This window comes from Notolepis coatsorum, assembly GCF_963971535.1.
Source record: "Notolepis coatsorum genome assembly, chromosome: 1".
Taxonomy (NCBI): Eukaryota; Metazoa; Chordata; class Actinopteri; order Aulopiformes; family Paralepididae; genus Notolepis; species Notolepis coatsorum.
This window is the reverse complement of record NC_140165.1, coordinates 214,496,737-214,514,283: the sequence shown is the minus strand read 5'-3', so window position 1 is coordinate 214,514,283 and position 17,547 is coordinate 214,496,737. Positions and strand designations below refer to the sequence as shown.

The window sequence follows — 17,547 nt, the reverse complement described above, 5'->3', positions numbered from 1 at the left end:
GCCATCATATTGGGTTCTGCCAGACGTCTCTCCTGCACTGGCACAGTGCTAACATAGTATGGAGAGATCTGGCTGTGATTCAATATTTAAACAAAGCTGTCCGCCGACCTGCACGGCAGAGGTGTTGACATCAAATTTCTTGAAGATTGCGAAGGCCTCCTCAAAGAGCTCATTGCTGATGGCGATGTTGGCGATGTCCGGGGCGTCGTAGTTGTCCAGGCGGTTGATGTACTCCATGACGCGGGTCCGGTCCGCCTTGATGGCCGTCAGGATCAGCAGGTTCTGAAGGTTACTGACACAACCGGGAGAGAAGGTGTCTCGGTGAACACAGGCAAAAGAGAGAGTCCCGGTTTATGTGGCTAAATGATCACAGTTCCCGTGCATCATTTCAACTATGGTTTTGGGTCGATTTGAGTTACTGAGGTTTCAAGTCCCACCTCAAGGTGAATACAATGGCACAAACCCACGAACCATCGATGAAAACTGCACGAGATCTGTGTACACTTGGCCAGATAAAGCTCTCTCTCTTTTACCGGTGTTCGCTGAAGACAGAGTTATCAAGCACGATCTTCTCCAGCAGCTCGATGAGCTCGTTGGGCAGGTCAGCGGTCATGAAGGCCTTGACGGTGACCGACACCTCCTCTGGGTCCTGGGTCTCCGACAGAGCCGTCTGGACCACCTGCGGCGGAGAGGAACATATTAGACGGGCCACGTCTTATGTCGTCAATTACAGTGTTTCCCCATTCATGGCAGTGCACCACAATATCGGACACACCCACCACAAATAGATTTCCCAAGGTGACACATTAACTCATAGGCCCACAATGTCATCAACTCACCCACTCACTCACTCTGACCCTAGTGGGAATTCACAGGCATGGTACTTTGACTCATCTTCAGAGAATCTGGCCTCATGCTTTTTTTTTATTTTTTTTTTATACAATGAATGAACCAAACAAAGCTGGCAAAATGTCACCCACCGTGTGTGATTCTAGATAGCATGCCAGCGTTCGGGAATCAGAGGCATGACATTCAACATATCAGCACCATCATCTTCTTATCAACCAGGAAATGCTCATGTGAAAATCATATTAGACGTTGATAAATCCATGATCCATGCATGAATGCAATTTGTTTAGTTTCAGTGACTCTCTAGTTACAACAACATTGCGTAAGCTAAGCAGGGTTGTGAATATAGGTGAATCTCTTAGTTACAACAACATTGCGTAAGCTAAGCAGGGTTGTACATATAGGTGAAGTACTTCCAATGTTGGCTATGTGGTGAAACAAGACTGCTGCTCTGGCCACTAATCGACACAATGGTGGCCCAATGGTCAATAACGAATATTAAATACTTAACCTGCAAAACATAAGACAGTGTCGATGTAACTAAGAGATTCGCTGGGGAATATCAATGACAATATGAGGTTCACTATGGCATTAAACAGGTGCCAGAGAGCTATAGACCAGAAGAAGCAGTTGGGGTGACCAATGAAATTAGTTGGGGGTGTGGACGTGTGGTCAAGGCAAAACATTCCGACATGCCAGCTGTCTCTTTTACAGACGTTGAATCGGCAATGTGACTACCTCCACTGCCGGTTTAATGCCAGAACAACAACACTCCCCCCGTTCCATGTTTGTACCTTTTATACAGAACGGCAAGGTGGAAATTCGGTGTTGCCCTCTGTATGATAATTTTGCTCTATAATTTAAACCTATTATGTTCTACTTGCAAATGATAATTTTCTGAAACGACGCAACATTAAAATAACGACGCCACATTCCCGCCTTGAACAGGCTGTGTAAAAGGGGGTCATGTGTATTGATATGTGTATCCTTGTTACGGTTCTTTCTGCCATTTTGTTTACGTGTATCTTGCCCTCCATCACCATAAATAAACACTAGAACTCATGGGAGTCACTGCAATAGAGACAAGTATAGAAAGAAATATATATGAATAGAGAAAAAAAGACTAAGCCCAAGCTAACGTTCCCACAGTATATATAGAGAAAGAAAGACTTAGCCAGGCGCCCAAGCTAACGTTCCCACAGTATATATATATATTATATATATATATGAGAAAAAAAGACTTAGCCAGGAGCCCAAGCTAACATTCCTACAGTATATATAGGAGAGAGAAAAAAGACTTAGCCAGGAGCCCAAGCTAACGTTCCCACAGTATATATAGAGAAAGAAAGACTTAGCCAGGCGCCCAAGCGAACGTTCCCACATTATATATATATATATATATATATAGATATAGAGAGAGAAAAAAGACTTAGCCAGGAGCCCAAGCTAACGTTCCCACAGGATACATGGGAAAGGAGGAAGAAAAACGCCAGTCCCGTGAAAAGAAAATAGCATAAAATAGAAAATTGTCGATAGCATAAGAACAGAAATAATAAAAGTAATAACATTAAAAGATAGTAAAGATAAAGTATAGTACGAGGGTCAACTTACTGTAGGGGTATAAGAACATTGCAGTGAAAGCAGCCTTCTGTTGGAGTGAAGGACACAGGGATCAAAATGTAGACGGGCTAACTAAGGCCAAGAGGGAGAGGTGGCGTCCTACCTGGTCGATGAGGGGCCTCCTGTAGGGGTTGCTCTCCAGCAGCACGCTGGCCCACAGCTCGGGGTCCTTACGGCGCACCAGGTAGCGAGACAGACTCTTGAACAGGGAGTTCTCGTTGCACACCTTCGATACCGATACACACAGAACATGGGTCAAACAAAAGCAAGGTAGTACAAAAATAAAGAAAGAAATCTCTTTAATGTTACCAGTTTCCGGACGGTGGGTAAAGGAAATTCGCTACAGTTGTACAAACCAGTCACCAAATCCATTTTCCTTGAACCAATGGCTTCGGTCAATAGATCAATAACAATTTTTATTATTACTGAATTGAATATTCCATAACACAGTTTTAATGACCTTTAATGATCCTTGTACACATCTTATGTGAAATTAAATTGTACCATTGCATTGATGTATAACATCCCAGGCCATATTTTCATCAGCTAGAATCACTTGGGACTTCAAGTCAAGTATGGGTCATAACTGTAACTAGCTAGATCTACCAGCAGCCGTGCTTAACAATAAAAAATTTACTGAGCGAATACATTTAATAATTTCTTTTACAGATTTGCATGCAATTTCCTAAAAGAAAAGAAAATCTAAAAGTATACTTTAAAAGTAAACGTTTACAGCTTTTTAAAATGTTCACAATGCCATGGCTTTCCTAGGTTTTCCGTGACAGCAGGGATCCTGCCTTTAGAAGAAACACTCACATGAATGAGCTCCTGGTCACACTGGCCTCTCTCATAGGCCACGCAGGCCAGGTGGGGGTCTCTCTTCTCGCAGTACTTGCCCACCACACGGCTGTCGTAGAACGGGTTCTCCCTCAGGAAGCGCTCGGGGTTGTTGTTGCTGTCGATGTAGATCTTGGCCAGGGCATTGTGGGTAGCGGGCTCCTCGCAGCCTTCGTGGATACGAGCCTCGAGCCAGGGCAGCAGCAGCTTCAGTCTGGGGACGACACACTCACACTTTAAAAACACTGTGATCGGGGCACCCGAGTGGCGCACCACGTTACTGCGCTGCAGACCTACGCGGTCGACCCGGGTTCGTCTCCCGATCCCTGACGTACATTTGCCGCATGTCCTCTCCCTAGTGATGCACCGATGTGAAAATTGTGGCCGATACAGATAACCGATATTAATATTTCTGTTCTGGCCGATACCGATATTTACCGATGTCAATATCTCTGTATAGAAAACACTTTTTTTATGATAATCAAATAAAGAGCTATTTTCCAAAACGCATTTTTATTTTTTTTATTTTTGTAACTTATTTTCAGAAATGACTGATATTTTGAAACTATTTAAGGCCAAAACATGTAAAAAAAAATAAAGAAAAGTGATGTAAAAAAATTATAATAATTATTATGTAAAAAGATCCAATCCAGGAAATTAATAAAGCACGAATATAAAAACTCATCAAAGTCGAAATCAACATCTTTCGCCTGAAGAACAATAAAACCTCTATAGTTTAAGAATCATCACAAAAAGTGAGCGGAGAGCCCAGCCCAGCTCTTCAAATCTAAACAGACAAGATAGTGCTCGCCATCATAGGGAAAAGCTCGCATTTAAAACATCCATATTCAAGTCCCCATACACCGCACGACTTTGAAATAGAGATAAAAAAAAGTCACGAAAGAAACCGAAGAGGAGAGGGGAGCAGAAGAGAGCACAATGTATGGATATTTCATATTTATACTAAAGTCTGCATCATATCTTCAAACTTTCAAAGCTACTTATTATTGGTCTGAAAACAATGATGTCATTCTCCCACCCAATCAAAACACTCCTTCTTCCATTTGTTACTGTAACTAGAAAAGTAACTAAAACTGAATACTGTCACTGGAATGTGGCCTGCAGCAGTAACACAGCATATATATATATATATATATAAGATATATATACATGTACTTTAGCATATAAAAACCACATATACTAATAATCATGGTTATATGTTTACACATCACACATGTATTTTAATCGTCACCCGTTGTGTTTTAAACACACGTACAGCATTGTGCAGAGACCATGACCATCGGTAGTGTGATAGTAAAGGGTTAACCCTCTGATGCACCAATCAGCTGGCTGCATTTTAGGATTCTCGGACGCGACCGGAGGTCGAACTGTTTGTAAAGTGAGACAGCAACAACTCTTCTCCCGAGATAAGGTCATAGCGGCCAATCAGCACACAGCAGTATATAGGGTCCTGGGGCGCCGACCGGAGCAGTGATAGCAGGCTACAAGGTCATACACAGGGGAGGGAAAGATAATGCACCCTTAATACTGATGCAAGCCTTCCTGCTTGGGAGTATGTATACAGTATGCAAGTATACTAAGTATTGATTATACTTTCGAGTTTATTTAAAGGGGAACTCCACTTTTTTTGGAAATTAGCTTATTTAACATCTTCCCTGGAGTTAGACAAGAAGATGCATACCTTTTTTGTCTCTGTGCGTGCATTTTAGCTTTGGGAATAGACGCTCCGTTAGCATAGCTTAGCTTCATCACTGGAAGTGAGGCAGGACAGTAGCCTTACAGTGCCTTACAGTGTATTGCAAGGTCTGACATTGACCAAACTTGATATGCATGACCTTGGTGGGCTCTAGGTCAACTCCTGAAAAGGGGGTCAATGTCAGACCTTGCAATCAAAAGTTAGGGGGCGCACTGAAATTATGGCAAGGGTTATTAGCCCCCTAACTTTTGATTGCAAAGTCTGACATTGACCCCCTTTTCAGGAGTTGACCTAGAGCCCACCAAGGTCATGCATATCAAGTTTGGTCAATGTCAGACCTTGCAATACACTGTAAGGCACTGTAAGGCTACTGTCCTGCCTCACTTCCAGTGATGAAGCTAAGCTATGCTAACGGAGCGTCTATTCCCAAAGCTAAAATGCACGCACAGAGACAAAAAAGGTATGCATCTTCTTGTCTAACTCCAGGGAAGATGTTAAATAAGCTAATTTCCAAAAAAAGTGGAGTTCCCCTTTAACATGTGCAATCAACATATACTGATCATTTTAGTTATACGTTTATACACACAGTGAAAGAACGTAGTGTAGGCACAGAGCATAACTGTCCTTGGAAAAGCTCTTCTGTAGATGAGGCCCTGTCCGGGGGAGAGAGGCACAAGGAGCAGACAACTTGTACTGCTGTGATGGGAAGGCCATGAAAAACAATATACAAGATATATACACATGTACTTCAATAATCTCATCAACGGTGAAAGAAAGTAGGCACAGAGGTCACTGTCCTAATAACGTCTGTGAGGGGGAACAGGATGGCAAATGCTGGGTCACGCTGGCTGTGACTCTCAACACGCCCTCTGCTTCAAAAGGACACTGTCACACGAAGTGATTTCACTGTGTGGAAGTATGGATATATTTGTAACGAATAATTAAAAAAAGATACAGTCAACTGGAATATGTTAGTTGTTTACACATATGTTGGATTATGTAATTGGTTTGTCATGACCCATTGTCAAAACAATAATAAATCGCGGGATTTATATGAAGTTTGTTGTTAGATGGCATGCTTTGTAGCACCTCCCTCTGCTTCTAGACACGGAGGCAACTTTCTTTTATTTTTTTGACCTACTTTTTCTGTGGATTGTGAATAAATCTCCATTATGCTTCAATTACTGTGTGTTTATTGTATAGCAATAAGGTTGGGTGAATTCAGCCATTGTATAAAAGCATTACATCACTTGAAGTCGTGTGTTATACGAATTAGATCACGCCTAGGGGGGTCTAACAACCCTCTGCTGCGCGTCGGGCCTAACAACCACCCCTAAGCGTGATCTAATTAGTATAACACACTCCATTGCGTGATGTAATGCTTAATTAGATCGCTAGCATGGCTAACAAATGCAAATATATTGTAGTCTGCCCCATTGTTCTGACCAGGATTACGTTCCTTTCTGCCTCGGCTCTGCGAGCGCATATTTGTCATGACATCGACGGCGAACAGGTCTATAGTAATTTATTATACCCCCCCCCCCCCCATCACCTGCGGATTGACAATGTGTGAAAGCTAAACATTCGTTTTTTTAATTATCTTTTTGAGGCTGTGGTTTGTTTACGTATGTTTGTTAACGTTTTTGAGGCTGTGGTTTGTTTACGTATGTTTGTTAACGTTTGTTTATGTATAATGTTTGTAAGATAAGATAAGATAATATATTCCTTTATTGATCCCCTTGGGAAATCCAGGAGCAAGACAAGACCTGTATTTTGAGTCACTAAAAAACATAATTTCCATTTACAAGTCAAACTCTACACCCAAAGGCCAGGTGGTCAAACAAATTGCATATCTTTAATACTTTCAAACATTCCTTTTTTATAAAGCCATCTGATGGTGGACAGAGAAAAAAAATCATGTAAAAACTTGATAGCCCACTTCTAAACAAAAAGATGGAATTATATTATTTTGCATATGGGGGTGACAGTGCAGAGGTAGAGCAGTCACCTGGTAATCAAAAGGTTTCCGGTTAGATTCCGGCTACTCCCGGCACCTTGCATGGTTGCCTCCGCCATCAGTGTGTGAATATGTGAGTGAATGGGTGAGGCATAAATTGTAAAGAGCTTTGGATTAAAGCGTTATATATGGAGTCAATTTACGATTATTTCTGTATTACTCATGTATACTCAAGACCTTTTTAGTGGAATGGTGTTGCTAGGGAACAGCTTGGACCCAGGCATATTTCCTGTCAGTTGTTGATATTAGTAAACAAATGAGATGGGTCTACACACCTGTTCCTCTTCTCCACCTCAGCCACCAGCTCGTCAGTAGAGAACTGGCCCCTCACCACCATGATCAGGTTCTTAATGACGTCCTCAGCACAGTCCACGTCCAGCAGGCCTCCGATCACCACTGGCAGACGGCTGGGATTCACCTGAAACAAACATGTCACCATGTCAACACAGAACCAATGGCGTCTTTGAACATGTTAAGTAAGGATGTCCTGATCAAGATGTTTTTTTTTATACAAATCTGAGGCTAAACGAGAAGCTCCTGCTCTGAGAGACGGCACGTTCTCAAGCACCAAACAGACAGAGTGGAGGTAATGTGACATTCATTATTACAAATGGCAACGGTGACTTTTTCTATTGACAGTAAGTATTAAGAATCAGTCATAATGTTATTGCAATGCAATAAACACAAATAATATTTGACTGGAATTTATCCCATTTGACCGGGACATTGAAATCTTCTCAGACATGTGGAGAAGACACAAATTCATTTTTAGCAGAAACCCTGAAATGGGCAGATTTCAGCCGGCTCTCAAAATAACCGTTATGAACAGATATTTGTATTTCTTAGATAATACAGCTGCACAGTGCACATTAAAGTTAGTCAAAACAATCTAGTGTAGGTGAGATATGTTTGGCAATTGAAAAAATAAAATAGCCTGCATCGCAGCTTTCCCTTAACACATCCGGGGCCATTCACGTATATATACGTGATTGGGAGCCAGCGCTTGCCGGCCAATCACGTATATATACGCTTTTAACTCGTTATTTCTTTTATTCGCTATTGCCATTCATAATTCATCGAAGCACCTTGTGCATGCTGTTCTGAGTGTGTCTGCGATTGCAGACAGTCAATACCGCCCCCTAACGCATTGTGGCCGCTATTGCACTCCATTAGAAACCATGTATTTTTTTTCTGGGCTGAGCTGAGCCGTGTGGGCGGGGTTCAAATACTCCAGCGAGGTAACCCGTTACAACGATACATCTACGAGGGTGCCCCCCCCCCCCCCCTCCCCCTCCTTCATATGCAATGCTGGAGAACGTGGCACGGACCTCCGCCACCAGTACTTCAAATGGTGATCAGATAATTGGATTATTTTTCTTGCATTACATCAGAGACAAGGTAAGAAGTGTAGTCACGAGAGCTAGCATAGCCCATCCAACGAACGTTGGCACCAACGACACGACCACAGCACTGACAGGAGCCACCGCAGCACGCAACGCCAGCCACCACAACCATCGACAATCGCAGCGAGGATTTCCATCGACCAACGTCAGCCAGCCCCAACCAGAACCATAGCTCGCTAGCTATACAAGCCAACGCTAGCCGAGTCCACTCCACGCAAAATGCGCTAGCCAGCCAACGCCAATCAACAAAGATCCCCACTGCGACTGCCGATGGTTATGATAACTAACGTTATGTGCTACAGTAGCTCCTATCAGTACTGTAGTCATGCCACCGATGCCAACACTCGCCGGACGAGCCATGCCAGCTCCCGTCTCAACTAGAGTTTGTTATTCTTCATTCCAGAAGGTTGCTTCCGGTAAACTAGCGCAACGTCACCACTGACAGCAACGTCACCACTTCCCAAAGGTCAGTGAATACCACAACCACTACACCAGAGGAAACTCAACAAATCATGTTAAACCCAGATTCGGCTCAAACAAGGGACTAAACACGTTTCGCAATTATGCCACATCAATGTGGAACGCCCTACCCAAAGCTGTAAAGGAATGTGAATGCCCTACCCACATTCAAAACTGCTCTTAAAGAGCACCTACGGGAGGCTGCAATTCGAAACTGGCCACCGTAAATGCCCAAAACCCCCACCACCTCCTAATAGACAGTCTCCTCCCCACCGCATGTATATATTCCCTCCCCGCCGTATGGATATTTCTCTCCCACCCACCCCCTCCCAATGTACAGTCCCCTCCCCATCATATGTATATACTCTGTCAGGATCTAGGGGTAACAGTACTGTATATTTGAATACCGTTTATGTCACAAATGTATCAGTACTAAATACCTATATGTCCATATGCCATAAATGTCATGTATGTTGTGTATGTCATAAATGTCTATATGAATTGAAAATGATGGAAACAAGACAAACGTCTTTTTCAGGTCTGCATCCCCTTTAACAATTGTGTGTATTGAGCCGTACTGTATTGTACCCATTCTGCAATCTGTTAAATAAAGTTTTCATTCATTCATTCTGTGCTCCAATAGGAAGGCATTCGCATGCATAAATTAATAAATTATTTATTTATTTTTAAAGTACCGTTTTTTCCCAAATGCAGTATAGTATCATTCTGAACACTCTAGTACCGCGGTACTATACTAATACCGGTATACCGTGCAACCCTACTCCGAAGCACCCAAACTATACTCATATTCAAAACGGTATAAAACGGAAATGTACGGATGAAAAAACAATCCGTTTCGTGCATGTTGACTGGAAGCAACTCACTGACAATCGACGGGTGTATTAGATCCATAGCTATAATATTTCATAAAATCTTTAAGCACTCGCAAGTCAACAAAGCGCCCCATTGAACAAAGCGCTGGCGTTCTACCCAGAAGGTAAACAGCGACCCCTGGCCGTGAATGTGTTAATGGTTTTCATTATTATTTTTTTTTTATTATCTTTTTCCCCCTCCTTCTTTTTCCGATTTTTTCCCCCATCCCACTGTTAGTCGTTATGCCAATTCCCAACCCCCTTCCTGGTTGTTGCACACTTTCCCCTACTGTTGGTCCGAGAGGCCGGAGACTGTCACATGCTTTCCTCCGACGCATGTGCAGCCAGCCTGGCCGCGCAGATTCTCACTGGGAGAGTGTAACGTGTGGAAGGCCGCACTACCTCTCCCCAGATCCTACCTTTGCTGAGCAGGCGCCCCGACCGAACTGTAGGGGTCGCTGTCCACAACGCCCAGGACCCACCCACGGCTCCCCTCCCCCTAACTCAGCCAAACGAGTTAGTATAGCGATCAGCCCGAGCCAAGGCAATGCTGACTCTCCGGGAGTCGAGACCGCAGCCTCTTGCATTGGTGACGAGCACAATCTCCGCTACACCACCTGACCGCCCTTCATTATTTATTTAAAAATAAATAATAAAAAAGAAAATATTCAGATTGGGACATCCCTAATAGAATGTCCCTCTCTTTTTAATGGTAAGTTTGACGTCTTCAAGGATTCATTTACCTCCTCTTGGAGGGTTCCTGGTAGGATACGATCTCTGTCTAACGTGGGCTTGTTATTCCAAAGTGTCTCTTATAAAGACAAAACGTTTTAGGTAACATGTAGTGTGCTACACATTTGTTCATTCCATGTCATTCATTGCATTTTTCTTTTGTACCGTCAATATGTTGTGTAAAAGTTTCCTTTAGGACATATTGTGAGTACTCTTTCCAAGTAACACCCAAAGCTAGTAAACGATAGTATACAGTATATACCTTCTGCACATAGATCTCAATGTACTTCTGCAGGCTGTTGCGGTAGAGATACAGGACCAGGTCGTGGACGAAATCGAAGCGGTCACACACGATGATCAGAGGCAGCTGGTCTGTCAGCTTGGCTTCCTGTGAGGAGAAAACAGACACCGATATTGGCCAATAGAATCAGCTTTACTGGATACTTTGGTGGCCTATTCAATTACTTCTATTCATTCACCCATGAAGGTTAACCGTTCATCCGCTTACTGCATATGATTTGATTTTACAGAGAATCAAATTCCCCTCTGCAGCACGAGCGCAGAGTTAAGGGACCCCCCCCCCCCCCCCCCCCCCACCACTATCTAAAAAAATTACTTTACTTGATCCTCCAATCATGGTTGTGGCTTCAACAGTTGTGATTGGAGGATCAAGAAAAGAGGGCAAGGTTTGAGATAGGTCAATTGAAACGTGGCAGCAGATATATTCCACACCTTGAGGAAGTTCTTGACCCGTTCGGGGTCGTAGCAGTTGCTCTCGCGGCAGATCCTCTCCACCTCTTTGATCTGGCCCGTCTTGCAGGCAGCCTGGATGTACTTGAAGTGGACCTCAGGATCCTGGCTGAAGTTCACAATGGAACCCAAGAAGTAGAACAGACCTAGAGGCAAACAGAACCCAAGAAGTAGAACAGACCTAGAGGCAAACAGAACCCAAGAAGTAGAACAGGCCTAGAGGCAAACAGCCAAGCAAATAAATGAATACAAATTTAAATAAATAAAACTACTAGGGAATAGGACTGGTGCCACGTAGTCGAATAATCGGTTGGTTTGGTCTTAGTCAATTAAATAGATTTGTATGCTTATCCCCGTACTGAATTAGTTATTTCTAGAAATATTATAAGCATGTCTCTGGTATAAAATAGATTTAAAGAGGTCGTTCTGCATAATTGCATGTGGAAAACTAGTTTTACAGATTTGTTGATGAAATCAACTAATTGATGCTTCAAATAAAGAACTTGAACTTGAACTAGTGTAGGTGGGGAGATAACAGTGGAGTGTGAAACCTTGTACGATCAGGATAGTTATTCCTATACATTATTTCAACCAGTCAACTTGAAAATAAACTAGTCTCCAATCCTCCCATTCCCTAGTACCCCTAGTGGACCACACGTTGAGCATCAATCTTATTCATAATCTAAGGCTAATAACGAGAAAGGAAGTGAAGAAAGGATAAGAACCGCCTTTCATGCGAATATGAACATCGCTTTACGAAACACCCTGGAATCGAACATTATACAAATCAACAACTTACCCTCAAAACTCTTGAAGGACTCAAAGAGCTCAGTGAGAGACTGCGTGGAGAGCTGCTCGTGGTACTTGGAGGCCACCTGGACACAGATCTGCAGGTTCTGACGGATGTTGGCGGACAGCATGGCCCTCAGACACTCCAGGGAGTCCTCCACCGACAGCGAGCCAAAGAAGTTCACCAGCCACTGAGCGAGGGAGAAGAAGCAATACGGTCACCACCACGAAGACGCCACAAAACAACAACAACAGCCATTTATCAAATGAGCCAGTACAGTACTAGTCAATATGTGGTTCAGTGGTACGGAATTGAGTAAACACAACGATTCCAAAAGCACACTAAAATAATGTGATCCTCCTACTTAGTGATATGTGGAGTTTTAGCAGTGGTGGAAGAAGTACACAGTTCCTTTACTTAAGTAAAAGTAGTAATACTGAGATAAATGAGTGGTAAAAGTAAAAATCCTTAAGTAAAAGTAGAGAAGTATTTGCTATTGAATGTACTTACGTATCTAAAGTAAAAGTACACATTCTACATGACGTTTGTGTATCCATTGACCTTTATAGGTTATGTTAAAGTGGTATGTGGTCCAATTATGCTGCTCTGATTACGTCCTCTTGAAGTTGACAGGCTTCAAATGTGGAAGTATATAATCTTCATATATTTTAAATGTTTAATACGGGTATATTGTGTTTTCTATGCAAAATCCTTTTCTACAAAGTAACTAGTATCTAGGGATGCTCGATATTGGCTTTTTTACCGATACCGATATACCGATATTGTCCAACTCTTAATTTCCGATACCGATATCAACCGCTATCAACAGATACCGATATATGCAGGGTTTCCCCCCCCAAAAAACTGAATAATTTCAGGTAATTAACATTACATATCTCTTGTTGTGGAATTAACACAACATTATGCATACTTTTGACAATAAATAAAATCAGAATTTGTTCTTACTTGCTTGCCTGGGTAAATAAAGGTTATAGAAATGTTAAAAAAAAAAAAAAAAATCTTTTTGAAAACCGATAGATATTTTCCGATATCACATTTTAATGCCGATATCGGCCGATAATATCGGACATCCCTACTAGTAGGCCTGCCGCGATAAGCAATAAATCGATTAATTGCCGCGATAATTAAAATGAATGCAATGATTTTGACGGGCGCGATTAATTGCTATTTGCGCGTTTGTTTTAATGAGGCGGAACCAGTCCAGTACCCCTCGTCAGTCACTCCGTGTGGGGGGCCGCTGGCCTTACTACAGAGCACAGCACGGGAGCTCCGTGGGGCACTAGCAACGCCACATATAGCTTAACTACATTTCTCAATAGTGTTGCTCCTTTTAACCAAATAGCGTTCTTTGTAGTGTAACGTTAGCTATTTTTAGACCCAAGTAGTTACTCGCTACTGCCCGGAGAAACTGGACTGCTAAATAAAGATTAAAGATCAAGTGTTGATGCTCATTCAATGCCAACAACATTAGACGAAATACAACGTATAGCATAGCTACAACACAGAATAACGTTAATACAATTACATGCATCATTGTTTACAATGAACGGGTGGGACTAGTCAAAGGACTGGACACGGGGACAAGTTAAACATGAATACATTTATTATAACAGGTAATCGAGTTGCGCTCCCGTGCCTACGCACCACAGGGCTATTCTATTCTATACGGCTTTGACGCTTCCTCCTCATCGTTGATTGCCTGTAGTAGCTGCATCTAACGTTAGTAGCTAACGTTAAAACTAACCTAAAGTTAGTTGCTCACCAACAATCTCAACATTTGTTTTATCATTAGCTCAAAAACACAGAACCGGACGAGATGCTGCTAGGATAATAACAACAATACTTCCGCTCCGGTCGGTGGGCTTCAAAATAAAAGTCTAAAACCGGAAAAGACGGAGCGGTGGGCTTCAAAATAAAAGTTTTGGGAAATACATTTCTCAAAAAAAAATTCTCTAACCGGTCGCAATAATATCGCTTATCGCGATATTTTCGGGGGCAATTAATCGCCCAGCAAAATGTGTTATCGTGGCAGGCCTACCTACTAGTAACTGATGGGTTCAGATAAATAAGTAAAAAGTACAATATTTCCCTTGAAATGTAGTGGAGTAAAGGTATAAAGTTCCATAAAATGAAGTACATACATAAAGTACAAGTAGCGCGAAATTGTACTTACAATACATTTACATTTAGTCATTTGGCTGACGCTTTTATCCAAAATACTTAGTTACTTTCCACCACTGCAGATAAGAAACTATATCGTCCCCATGTCAAACGATAATAATGACACTTCATTAAAACGTACTTCTAGCTCTCGTACTCCTAGCGTTCATACTCCTAGCTCTTGTACTGCTAGCGCTCGTACTGCTAGCTCTTGTACTGCTAGCGCTCGTACTGCTAGCTCTCGTACTGCTAGCTCTTGTACTCCTAGCACTCGTACTCCTAGCTCTTGTACTGCTAGCTCTCGTAATCCTAGCGCTCATACTCCTAGCTCTCGTACTGCTAGCACTTGTAGCCAGTAATCACCTCGTCACCTGTGGTTCCGTGAAGTTTCTGCATTGTGTTTATCTCTTTCTTATCGTACTGACTGATACCCTCTCTCCTGCCCCGTTGATACATTAGTCTCAAAAAGAATTAACGAGACACTGGAAACAGGATACCTCTCCTGGATGTTATGTTTATTCTCATAAACATACTCTGTACAAGATGGAAAAACCGTTCTGAAAGGTCCTTGAAAAAGTCTTAATTCATTATTCTAACGTCTCTTCTGCTATTAGTCCGATGGAGGTTGTCGCGGCCTAGTGTTATCCAAAAAGCCTTCCCCGTTAGCCGAAGCTAGCTCGTGGCAACCGGAGGGTGGGGCCACGCGTCAGCTTCCCTTCCCCCACCCTCTAGCTCCTGAGGTCTCCGTCTACGTTCTCTGTTGATAGTAACTCCCATCCCTAGCCGACCCACTATCTTTGTTGATACGGCCTCGGTGTGGCTGGCTGCTACTCCCCCATCTCCAGCACTCTGCCTGCTCTGCTTATGGAGAGTTCTAACAATATTTCTTCCCTGTCTGCTCCCCAGCATGAAGCCTGAGTTTCAGAGGAGATGTCTGCTGTCATTGACAGATATTTACATTATGTACACATTGAAAAACAGGGCTATTCTATCAATTCCTAGCTCCTACTCCTAGCGCTCGTACTGCTAGTGCTCGTACTCCTAGCTCTCGTACTGCTAGCGCTTGTACTCCTAGCTCTTGTACTGCTAGCTCTCATACTCCTAGCACTTGTACTCCTAGCTCTTGTACTGCTAGCGCTCGTACTCATAGCTCTCGTACAGCTAGCGCTTGTACCTCGGGGTTGAGCAGGTGCGTGTGGACCACAGCCCGCTTGATGTCGTACAGGTCGGTGTAGTGCTCCAGTGCCCTCTGCAGGAGGCCGGCCTTCTCACACAGCTGGGCCACGTGGGGGCGGTCATAGTGGGTGAACATCTGGTTGCCCAGGATGGCATCGGCAACCTGGAAAGCATTGACCAATGGGACAGGAAAACTCTTAGCTGGTGACCGTGACTCAGCGGCAGATGGCTCAAGGAAATTAGGCTTTTGGGGGAAAGCAATAAGGTGCTTTATAGCGCTGTCACTAATGACTAATTTGGTAAATCGAGCATTCTGTCGAGTACTGATGATTTATTGAATTTAAAGACATTTGCAAGAACAGTTTCTAAAAATCCTTCATTGCAATTATTATTATTATTTTTTTTTATATATATTTTTTCTTTTATTATACAGTACCAAAACACATTTCCTTGGTCTTCTTTTGATATAGAAATATAAACATTTGTATGAAATAAATATTAATTTAAAAATAAATAAATAAATAAATAAATAAATAAATAGAAATGTGTAATCTAATTATTCAATGAAATCATGACAGCCCTAGTGCCGGTGTGAAATACAACCCAACCTCGCCTGTGTAATAAAGGCTGAGGGAATAATGAAGTGCTGGTGGCCTGAACACGCTGCATGTCGAGGACGTCTCATCAGCTAAATGTGTGCTGGAGAGATGAACGGTGCAACGGCCTGCTTGTTAAACTGTCACATAAATAGAGGGTCTCATGTTCAGAAACCTGCGTGTCCTTGTCAACATGTCCTCCAACGAGACACTATCTCTTCCTGCTTCAGGGCTGCCTTCAGAAAGGCTAAACCCAACGACCCGAGCGATCTGATGAAATAGTTTATTTGGATCCCCGTTAGCTTCTGCCTACGTGGCTGCTGGTCCTCCTGGGGGCCGTGAATGTGGACATGTATGCAAACTGACAACTTCCCCAAATGGAATTCTGTGTGTGCGTGTGTGTGTGTGTGTGTGTGTGTGTGTGTGTGTGTGTGTGTGTGTGTGTGTGTGTCTACCTGGGGGGCGTGGACCAGGTTCATCTCCAGCAGGCGTGTCTGCAGCGGTCCCTCCACGGGCCTGTTGTTCTTCAGGGCGTCCAGCAGGAAGGACGTACACTGCTGGATCAGGTTGTACTCCATAAATACGTCCACAATCTGCAGAGACACAAAAGACAACAGAGACATTTAGCAGCAACAGCAGTGGGCAAACATTTTCCTCCGTTTGAAAATAACTTACACAGGAACATTTAGATTAATATAATTATATAAAAATAGGGAAACAATGTCCAGGCATAATAATGTTGATTATTATAATTATTAAATGGTAAATGGACTGCATTTGTATGGTGCTTTTATCCAAAGCGCTTCACAACTCTTGCCTCACATTCACCTATTGATTCACAGTTTTCACACACTGACGGCGGAGGCAACCATGCAAGGTGGCAACTTTTTTGTATCAGGAGCAGTTAGGGGTAACGTCACGGTGACCAATTGCAGCCACTCTTATTGTCTGGGACCAAATACGGCCACGCCCCACTCCCAGTAAAAAGTGGGAATCTCTAGAATGGGTTTGGGGCGACGCTGTATACGGAAGTGGCTCTCAAGGTGACGATTAGACAACACTTTCTGTTGTCAGCATTGGTTTAAAATTAAAAGGTGAAAATGTTGAAAACTACAACACTGCATTTCCCAAGAGCGTTAGCACAGGTCGCAGGTCACTGGGATGTGTCTATATTCTTCGACGTGATCTGAACAGCGGTAAACTATTACTGCGACCTCGGTATAGCGACCGCGAATGGTAAACTAATTATCTTAACAGAAGTGCGCTGGTAGAGTTACATATGCCGTCTAAAGGGGGACATATGGTACAATTTAAGATTCTAATGATAATCGGCATATAAAGGACAACAGAGCATCGTTAATTTGTAAGAAACCTCAATGAAAACGGCGCAGGGTGCTATTGTTATGAAAATGTGATAGAATCCTATAAAAATGTGGACGCATTTGGTTTACGTTCCGTTAAGTGTCTTGTTCAAGGATACTTCGACACACTGTCGGGAAAAAACAGAATTGAACCGAGAACCTTCCGATTACCAGACGACCACTCTAC

The 17,547-nt window shown here is 42.8% G+C and overlaps 1 protein-coding gene across 3 annotated transcripts in view; it reads right to left on the bottom strand.

Annotated features, from left to right (window-relative positions):
* The window catches only part of LOC311235461 (clathrin heavy chain 1), a 62,389-nt gene that overhangs the window by 20,880 nt on the left and 23,962 nt on the right, over positions 1-17,547 (bottom strand). For all 3 annotated transcript variants that reach the window (XM_084322922.1, XM_084322924.1, XM_084322923.1), the window contains exons 11-20: positions 16,455-16,592; positions 15,402-15,566; positions 12,056-12,236; positions 11,239-11,402; positions 10,769-10,894; positions 7,316-7,458; positions 3,286-3,520; positions 2,573-2,695; positions 534-679; positions 109-292 (exon numbers count right to left, since the gene is read on the bottom strand). In XM_084322922.1, the coding sequence (XP_084179048.1) occupies positions 109-292; positions 534-679; positions 2,573-2,695; positions 3,286-3,520; positions 7,316-7,458; positions 10,769-10,894; positions 11,239-11,402; positions 12,056-12,236; positions 15,402-15,566; positions 16,455-16,592 (1,605 nt within the window). The remainder of the gene's footprint in view (positions 1-108; positions 293-533; positions 680-2,572; positions 2,696-3,285; positions 3,521-7,315; positions 7,459-10,768; positions 10,895-11,238; positions 11,403-12,055; positions 12,237-15,401; positions 15,567-16,454; positions 16,593-17,547) is intronic.